This window comes from Onthophagus taurus, unplaced genomic scaffold (assembly GCF_036711975.1).
Source record: "Onthophagus taurus isolate NC unplaced genomic scaffold, IU_Otau_3.0 ScKx7SY_15, whole genome shotgun sequence".
Lineage (NCBI taxonomy): Eukaryota > Metazoa > Arthropoda > Insecta > Coleoptera > Scarabaeidae > Onthophagus > Onthophagus taurus.
In genome coordinates, this window is record NW_027248940.1 from 2,007,016 (window position 1) to 2,017,623 (window position 10,608).

General features: G+C 30.6%; 1 protein-coding gene across 1 annotated transcript in view; it reads left to right on the forward strand.

Moving 5' to 3' along the window:
- The window catches only part of LOC111416482 (uncharacterized), a 54,767-nt gene extending 52,386 nt beyond the window's left edge, over window positions 1-2,381 (forward strand). The window contains exons 3-4 of the mRNA XM_071200881.1: window positions 689-875; window positions 928-2,381. Coding sequence (XP_071056982.1) covers window positions 689-875; window positions 928-2,243 — 1,503 coding nt within the window. The 3' untranslated portion in view covers window positions 2,244-2,381. The remainder of the gene's footprint in view (window positions 1-688; window positions 876-927) is intronic.
- The last annotated feature ends 8,227 nt before the right edge of the window (window positions 2,382-10,608 follow it).

The window sequence follows — 10,608 nt, forward strand, 5'->3', positions numbered from 1 at the left end:
GTATACAAAAATATTTTCGAATTAATCGAATTTTCACGAATTTATTAATTAATGAGGGATAACTAAAAATTTCAATCAAATTGGGTCAAGTTAAAAATTGTTTTTCTCAAAAACTAATCGAGATTTTCAAAAACTGTTTTTGTCATTAAAAAGATCACACTTTTCTTTATAAGTGGTGATAGTTTCAAGGAGTTTCAAAAAGAATTCGATTTTTCACCGATTTTTAAAAATTACAAAGTTAATAAAAATTGAAATTAACTCAAAAATTAATATCTCAAGAACTAAATAAGCTTTTTTAATGTGGTTTTCTCCATTAAAAAGTATATTCTTTTCTTTATTAGTGGTAAAGTATACAAAAATATTTTCGAATTAATCGAATTTTCACGAATTTATTAATTAATGAGGGATAACTAAAAATTTCAATCAAATTGGGTCAAGTTAAAAATTGTTTTTCTCAAAAACTAATCGAGATTTTCAAAAAGTGTTTTCGCCATTAAAAAGATCGCACTTTCCTTTATAAGTGGTGATAGTTTCAAGGAGTTTCAAAAAGAATTCGATTTTTCACCGATTTTTAAAAATTACAAAGTTAATAAAAATTGAAATTAGCTCAAAAATTAATATCTCAAGAACTAAATAAGCTTTTTTAATGCGGTTTTCACCACTAAAAAGCACATTCTTTTCTTTATAGGTTTTGTGTTTATTTCCTTGGTTCATATCGCCATGGAGTGTAGCAACCGCTGCACTTTGCCTCGGGCTGCTTCAGGACATCTTGGTGCCTTTGAGTCTTGGTTTAGTCGATACCAGATTTTGTCAGTGGGTCTCAAACGTTTATCGCTGTTCAAACCGGGAGAAGCTCAACGAAAAATTACCCCAAGGTAACAAAATCAATTTTTTTTTGATTAATTTTATATTTATTTCTAATTTTAGTGGGATTAGATGGAAAATTTCGCCCCTTTGGGGGCCACCACCACCCAGAAATCCCGCAACAATCAGAAATCATCATCGAATCCTCCAACAACGAAATCCACCACCGCCAACATCACCACCACCAACAAAAATCAACCCAATTAAATCAAGAACCGAAATTTCCCATCACAAATGGTTCTTTGTACACAAGTATTGATGGAAGGGTTCCAATTATCCATAATTATCGGAGACACAAAGGATCGAGGAACTTAGAAAGTAGTCATTTAATTAATTTGGGGGTCCACGCGACTTATTTGAGGCAACAAGAGCTTCAAAAACCACATCAAATTGAGGCGATTAATCAGTTGGAGTATTCATGTTCGAGTTGTGATGATCAAAGTAAAGGAGAAATGGTTCAAATTGGGGTTAAAAGTCATCAAAAAGGTATCCAAAATAATAATAGTAATCAAAAAAGAGTTAGTTTGAGTCAAAACGGCTTAAATCGTTATGGGATGGCTTCAATTGATGGGGATAAAAAGGTGTTTAATCACCACCAATTAAGATTATCGAAAAGTGAGGATAGTTTGGAAGATTTCGAGAAACGAAACTTTGTGGTGAGAGAAGATTTCGAAAGAAAAATCCTCCTCCCTTTTAATAAAATCGAGAAATTAAGCGAAGAAATCGATTCGGATGAAGATTCCTTTTCGGATAGCATTAACATCAATAAAACAAGCAATTTCGATTCTGATTCAAGTACGAGCTCGTTTTCGATAACAACAGAAGCAAACGGTGACTTTGATTTCTATGAAATCCGCCCAAAAAGCCCCCAATTAGATTTTATAACATCGCATGGCCACGAAACTTTCGAATATTTACGAGATAGAGAAGAAATTTTTAATAATCAAATCATCTTGAAAACGTTCAAACCAAATCATAACCAAAAAGATTTATTAACTTCAAAATCGAATCACAAAGATGTTACCATAAATTCCTCCTCGGATTGTTGTTCGAAAAGTGCCAAATTCGACGTGAACCGTAACTTTAAAATAACAAGATCGAATTCGAAACGATCGTTGGAGAATTTTCGCGCTTTTATTGATAGTGATTATGTGACGACGAATAACGATGTTCAACAACGGTCTTATTCGTATTTGTGTTTGGATGAGACGAGTGGAGGGGTGGGGTTTTTGAATTTGGGGAAAGTGAACGGGTTAAAACCGGAAGCGACTTGGTCCGGGTTGGATTTGGCGCAGAAGGAGTCGTTTGTGAGATGCGTTTCTGGGGCCGGGGGGAGTGTACCCGATTTAAAGAAGATTTTTATTTCAGATTATCTATAAATATAAATGAAATTAAAAAAATTTTAAAAGAGAAATTTCGTGATTTTTGAATGATGTAGAAAATGATTAAATCCAAAGAAAATGATTTTTTTTATTTAATTTAATGTAAATATTGTAATATAGATTTTTTCGTTTCGATTTAGTTTATATTTTTGTTAATTAATGCAGTAATAAAATATTTAAGTTGAAAAATGTTTTTATTTTTATGTCAAATTTATTCTCAAATGAACTGTACTATTCAGAGGGAAATTAAAATCTCGTTGTATTAAAAAAATTTATTAATAAAAGTTGTTTGCAATTTAATCTTAAACAAAGTTTGTTTATAAACGAAATTGATATAACCAATAATTATTAAGATAACATCAAAAATGTTCGTTTACATATCAATATTGATATGAGTACAAAATGCAGTAAAAAAGTAATAAAAAATCAATTTTTAAAAATAACGGTATGCAACTTTCTATACATGTAGAATAAAGTATCACTTTTTTAATGAAGAAACCCGCTTTTGAAAATATACTTTCATTCTTGAGTTAAAAACTTGTAAACACAACGATACATTTTCTCACTTTGACTTGATTTAAAAATCATATAAAATCGAGCTTCTAATGAATCGTTATGAAACTATCGCCAATTATAAAGTAAACTGTGATCTTTTCAATGCAAAAGGCCGCTTTTAAAAATATTTCTTACTTCTTGAGATATTAAACTTTTTGTCTCTTCGCTTTCTTATATTTAAATCACTTAATCAATCGTTTTCAAAAAATCATAAAAATCGATTTTTGAAGATATCATTACGCGGTTTTTAGTGTTTATAAAAAAAAATGTTGCCTTTCTAATAAAGAAAACCGTTTTTGAAAATCTTTTTACGTTCATGAGATAAAAATTTTTAAACATAACGATACATTTTCCCACTTTGTAGAAAATACGATTTTCGATTTTATTCAAAAAATCGTATAAAATCGAGCTTCTAATGAATCGTTATGAAACTATCGCCAATTATAAAGTAAACTGTGATCTTTTCAATGAAAAAGGCCGCTTTTAAAAATGTTTCTTACTTCTTGAGATATTAAACTTTTTCTCTCATCGCATTCTTATATTTAAATTACTTAATCAATCGTTTTCAAAAAATCATAAAAAATCGATTTTTGAAGATATCATTACGCGGTTTTTAGTGTTTATAGAAAAAACTGTTGCCTTTCTAATAAAGAAAACCGTTTTTGAAAATCTTTTTACGTTCATGAGATAAAAATTTTTAAACATAACGATTGCGACGTCCTTTCCTGGTCCGGTCCTAGGAAAGGGGTCTTGGTGTCTCTTTTTTTATGTTCGGGATGTTATCGGTCTCGGGCGCCACCTTATGTTTAAAGAGTTAAGGAACTCTTTCGCCTCCAAGTAGCTTTTGGGGGTTACAGTCGGAGATTCAGGGTGTTTGAGAGAGGGTAAAAAAAAATAAAAACATGCGGTTCGTAAATTTAAGAAATAAAATCAAAGTTTATTAATAATAAGAAAAAAAATAAACATAGGAGTTTAAGGAGGAAGAAGAAAACAAAAATCGTTATTTAAATATATAATTGGTAAGTGTCTGGCCTAGTGCAAATAATTGATATGATTATTCATAAGGGAATAATTGGTCTGGATGAAGTGCTACGGAAAACTCGCGATAGCACCAGGTCGGGAAGATGTTGCGGAAAACTCGCAGCAACACCAGGTCGGGGAAAGTATTGCGGAAAACTCGCAGCAATACTAGGTCGGGAGAGTGTTGCGGAAAACTCGCAGCAACACCAGGTCGGGGAAAGTATTGCGGAAAACTCGCAGCAATACCAGGTCGGGAGAGTGTTGCGGAAAACTCGCAGCAACACCAGGTCGGGGAAAGTATTGCGGAAAACTCGCAGCAATACCAGGTCGGGAGAGTGTTGCGGAAAACTCGCAGCAACACCAGGTCGGGGAAAGTATTGCGGAAAACTCGCAGCAATACCAGGTCGGGAGAGTGTTGCGGAAAACTCGCAGCAACACCAGGTCGGGGAAAAGTATTGCGGAAAATTCGCAGCAATACCAGGTCGGGAGAGTGTTGCGGAAAACTCGCAGCAACACCGGGTCGGGGAAAGTATTGCGGAAAACTCGCAGCAATACCAGGTCGGGAGAGTGTTGCGGAAAACTCGCAGCAACACCAGGTCGGGGAAAGTATTGCGGAAAACTTGCAGCAATACCAGGTCGGGAGAGTATTGCGGAAAACTCGCAGCAACACCGGGTCGGGAGATTGGATAAAAATTTATTTCGCAAAATAAAATCAAAGTCCCACAATTGCACCACCAAAAACAAACTTACGATGAAACTCGGTTATTTCCAGAACTCGGAGATTTTTCGGTGAAGTCTGGCGAACTTCTTGAAGACGGTTGATGACGGTTGATGACGGTTGATGACGGCTGAAGACTCTTGAAGAATGTCGAAGACTAATCCAGAACGGTCGAAGACTGATCAAGACAGTTGAAGACTCGTTGAGACAGTTGAAGACTGATCTAAAATGAAATTTTGACCGGCTATTTATACTTGTTCGGGGTGAAAACTGGATTTTTCCGAGTGGGGGATCGTATTAAAACAAGTTATCAAAACTAAATTACAATGTGGGGGGCTAATTAATGACAATAGCAAAATTTTAACGGCGCTATCGGATGCGGGGTACAAAATTAACTAAATCCCTTTTTTGAGCGGATTAAATTGATTAAGGAATAGCGGAGTAATTAACAATTAATTAAAAATAATAATCGGAAAAATTTATAACATAATTCAAAAGATACCCTTATTTATGTGGAAAATTACAAAAATATAATTTACAAAATTGGTTAGCGTTTACGGCACTTACATACAAAAACATTTTCCCGACCGCGTGTTTCACGTTAACTTCGATTAATCAGTATTAATTAACGCGCACTTCAACACAAAGTAGCTTCAGCAGTCGGGCGGTGTCCGGGGCAATCCTATACGGGTAGTATTTTCCATGGATGACCATCAGGAATGAAGTAAATTAATTAATTAAGATGCGGGATGATTTTGGTTAATAATCATGTTATTCATAATCGGATCGTCTTTAGAATCATTCAACGGTTATTTCATGATACTAGTAACTGTTTGAAATCGGTTTGATGGTTCTACGATTTCTAATTCCGCATCATAAAAAATAGTCGCTGTGCGGTAGCTGAACGGTAGCTCGCTGGCTGCTGAAACTCACTCGGGACGGTCGGCCTTGTTTACAGTAACACACTGATTACTGATACTTCTTCGTATTTTACTTTGTTGTGGTGTTATTTAATTATTTTAAATAATAATTTTCAGAAACCATGTGCTTTCGGTAATTACGTCGTTCGGCGATTTCCACTAATTGCTTTTGTTTATTTGAAACTCGGTCAGGAAACGTTTTCGGAAAAAGGTTTAACGGTTTTAAATGATTTAACATGAAAATTTGAAGTTTAATTAAGGAAATTAAGAAATTAAGGAAAATGCGAATAAAGTTGCATAAGTGGGTGGTAATAGGGTATCAATTTTTGGATTTCTCTAAATCGGGCGGAAACTGTAGGAGGTCGGGGTAATGTGGGAAGTATATTCGGATGTTATAAATTTTTCGGAAAATAAACAAAATGTAACTTCGTTACACGATATATTTTCCCACTTTGTAGAAAATACGATTTTCGATTTTATTCAAAAAATCGTATAAAATCGAGCTTCTAATGAATCGTTATGAAACTATCACCAATTATAAAGTAAACTGTGATCTTTTCAATGAAAAAGGCCGCTTTTAAAAATATTTCTTACTTCTTGAGATATTAAACTTTTTCTCTCATCGCGTTCTTATATTTAAATTACTTAATCAATCGTTTTCAAAAAATCTTAAAAAATCGATTTTTGAAGATATCATTACGCAATTTTCAGCAATTATAGAAAAAAGTGTAAGCTTTTTAATAAAGAAAACCGCTTTTGAAAATCTTTTTTCGTTCTTGAGATAAAAATTTTTAAACACAACGATATATTTTCACACTTTGTAGCGAATACAACGATTTTCGATTTGAATCAAAAAATCGTATAAAATCGGGCTTCTAATGAATCGTTATGAAAATATCGCCAGTTATAAATTAAACTGTGATCTTTTCAACGAAAACGGCCGATTTTAAAAATATTTGTTACTTCTTGAGATATTACACTTTTTGTCTCATCGCTTTCTTACATTTAAATCACTTAATCAATCGTTTTCAAAAAATCATTAATAATCAATTTTTGCAGATATCGTTATGAGATTTTCGGTAATTATAGAAGAAAGTGTTACCTATTTAATAAAGAAAACCGTTTTTGAAAATCTTTTTTCGTTCTTGAGATAAAAAATTTCAAACACAACAATACATTTTCCCACTTTGTAGGAAATACAAAATTTTCGATTTGATTCAAAAAATCGTATAAAATCGGGCTTCTAATGAATCGTTATAAAACTATCGCCAATTATAAAGTAAACTGCGATCTTTTCAACGAAAAAGGCCGTTTTTAAAAAATTTTATTACTTCTTGAGATATTAAGCTTTTTGTCTCATCGCTACTTTATATTTAAATTACTTAATCAATCGTTTTAAAAAATCGTAAAAAATCGATTTTTGAAGATATCATTACGCAATTTTCAGTAATTATAGAAGAAAGTGTTACCTTTTTAATAAAGAAAACCGTTTTTGTAAATCTGTTTTCATTCTTGAGATAAAAATTTTTAAACACAACGATACATTTTCCCACTTTGTAGGAAATACAACGAATTTCGGTTTGATTCAAAAAATCGTATTTAATTGGGCATCTATTGAATCGTTATGAAACTATCGCCATTTATAAAGTAAAGTGTTATCTTTTCAACGAAAAAGGCCGTTTTTAAAAATATTTCTTACTTCTTGAGATATTAAACTTTTTGTCTCATCGCTGTCTTATATTTAAATTACTTAATCAATCGTTTTCAAAAAATCATAAAAAAACGATTTTTGAATACATCATTACGCAATTTTCAGTAATTATAGAAGAAAGTGTTACCTTTTTAATATAGAAAACCGTTTTTGAAAATCTTTTATCATTCTTGAGATAAACATTTTTAAACAAAACGATACATTTTCTCACTTTGTAGGGAATACAACGATTTTCGATTTTATTCAAAAAATCGTATATAATCGGGCTTCTAATGAATCGTTATGAAACTATCGCCAGTTATAAAGTAAACTGTGATCTTTTCAACAAAATAGGCCGTTTTTAAAAATATTTGTTACTTCTTGAGATATTTAACTTTTTGTCTTATCGCTATCTTATATTTAAGTTACTTAATTAATCATTTTCAAAAAATCATAAAAAAACGATTTTTGAAGATATCATTACGCAATTTTCAGTTATTATAGAAGAAAGTGTTACCTTTTTAATAAAATAAACCGTTTTTGAAAATCTTTTTTCGTTCTTATGGTAAGAATTTTTAAACACAACGATACATGTTCCCAGTTTATAGAGAATTCAACGATTTTTGATTTGATTCAAAAATTCGTATAAAATCGGGCATCTAATGAATCGTTATGAAACTATCGCCAGTTATAAAATGAAGTGTGATCTTTTCAACGAAAAAGGCCGTTTTTTAAAATAGTTCTTACTTCTTGAGATATTAAACTTTTTGTTTCATCGGTTTCTTATATTTAAATTACTTAATCAATCGTTTTCAAAAAATCATAAAAAATCGAATTTTGAAGATATTATTATACAATTTTCAGTAATTATAGAAGAATGTGTTACCTTTTTAACGAAGAAAGCCGTTTTTGAAAATCTTTTTTCGTTCTTGAGATAAAAATTTTTAAACGCAATGACATGAAACATAAAATTTTATGTATTATAAATTTTATTTAATTTTAAGTGTTGTCTTTTCGTGAAAATAAGTTTAATTTGTTACGTGTGAAATTTTATCTCTAATGACCAAACAGATGTTTCCAATTTCAAATTAGTTTTATTCTTGACCATTCGGCTGATGATGACCCAATATAGGTCGAAACCGGTACCGAAGAAATTTAAAATAAACGCGAGAAACTGAAATTTAAAACACATTATTGTTTTATTATATCTTATTTTTATTAATTTAAATCTCGCATTATGGATTCTAATAATATTAATCAATCGTTTTAAAAAAATCATAAAAAATCGAAATTTGAAGATATTACGCAATTTTCAGTGATTATAGAAGAATGTGTTACCTTTTTAATGAAGAAAACCGTTTTTGAAAATCTTTTTTCGTTCTTGAGATAAAAATTTTTAAACACAACGATACATTTTCCCACTTTGTAGAAAACACAACGATTTTCGATTTGATTCAAAAAATTTTATAAAATCGGTGTTCTAATGAATCGTTATGAAAATATCGCCAGTTATAAAGTAAACTGTGATCTCTTCAACGAAAAAGGTCGTTTTTAAAAATATTTCTTACTTCTTGAGATATTTAACTTTTTGTCTCGTCGCTATCTTATATTTCAATTACTTAATCAATCGTTTTCAGAAAATCATAAAAAATCGATTTTTAAATCTATCATTACGCAATTTTCAGTAATTATAGAAGAAAGTGTTATTTTTTTAATAAAGAAAACCGTTTTTGAAAATCTTTTTCCGTTCTTGAGATAAAAATTTTTAAACAAAACGATACACTTTCCCATTTTGTAGAGAAAACAACGATTTTCGATTTGATTCAAAAAATCGTATAAAATCGGGCTACTAATGAATCGTTGTAAAATTATCGCCAGTTATAAAGTAAAGTGTGATCTTTTCAATGAAAAAGGCGTCTTTAAAAATATTTATTACTTCCTGAGCTATTAAATTTTTCATCTCATCGCTATCTTATATTGAAATTTCTTAATCAATCGTTTTCAAAAAATCATAAAAAATCGATTTATGAAGATATCATTACGCAATTTTCAGTAAATATAAAAAAAAGTGTTACCTTTTTAATAAAGAAAACAGTTTTTGAAAATATTTTTTCGTTCTTGTGATAAAAATTTTTAAACACAACGATACATGTTTTGTAGGGAGTACAACAATTTTCGATTTGATTAAAAAAATCGTTTAAAATCGGGCTTCTAATAAATCGTTATGAAACTATCGCCAGTTATAAAGTAAACTGTGGTTTTTTCAACGAAAAATATCGATTTTAAAAATATTTCTTACTTCTAGTACTTCTTACTTTAAAGTAATACTTTAGATATTAAATTTTTTTATTAAAATAATCGATTTTAAATAACATTTTAAACAAATATTATACGAAACGTTTTTTGGAAAATTCAACAATGTTGATTTATATATTAATATAGAGCACCACCTCGCGGAGATATTAAAAACTTTTATTAAAATAATCGATTTTAAATGACATTTTAAACAAATATTATACGAACCGTTTTTTGAAAAATTCTATGATTTACCTGGAAATGACGAATTTCGAATATGTACTATTCACAGGGAAATCGTTATATAAAAAAACTTTATTAACAAAAATTGTTTATGATACAATTCTAATCAAATGTTGTATATAAAACGTTTTGATCGTATCAGTAATTATTGAAATAACCTCAAAAACGTTGATTTATATACAAGGGGATAACCACGGGATCAATGCTATATAGGTATTCACGAAAGTTATTTCAACTGATTCTAAAAACCTATTTCATTTTAAAATTATTTTTACTCTGACAAATTTTTGATTAAACGCATCGTTTCCAAGTTATTCGTAAAAAGATATAACCTTGATTTTAAAGTGTTAAGATATGTTAGTTGCTAATAGTTGTAAAACGGCAAATAATTATAGTTTTTAGTGAGCAAACTGACATTCTTATAATGTTGGGAGAGTGAATGCTAACGCAGGTGCGAGATGATATTGAAAAATGTCCCAACTGCAGACAATCTGATAGAAAAACTTGTCTAATACGTTTACGTGAGACAAAAAATTTAAGACAGAAGTAGGTATATATGTAAATAACGGGAATCAGAGGTCAGCTCATACATCCGAACTAGAAGAAGGTGAACTAGAGAAACTGCTAGTACTGTTGATATCAACAGTTCAGACATTTCGGAAGGTCCAGAAATACCACTTGTCGACAGTACAAAAATTAAAAATTTAATCTACTTATTATTCAAAATTTTCTAAAACCTGAAACATAAGATGATAGATACTTACTTTATAAAGCGATACACCAAAGCACCTCATCTACTATATCGCTTAACAATTCAACTTTCCTCTACACACCAGACTTTACATATTGCAGGTTGCTGTAAACGCTTCATCCATCGATTTTCCCAAAACCACTCATAGAGGGCACTCCACTCCCACTAAA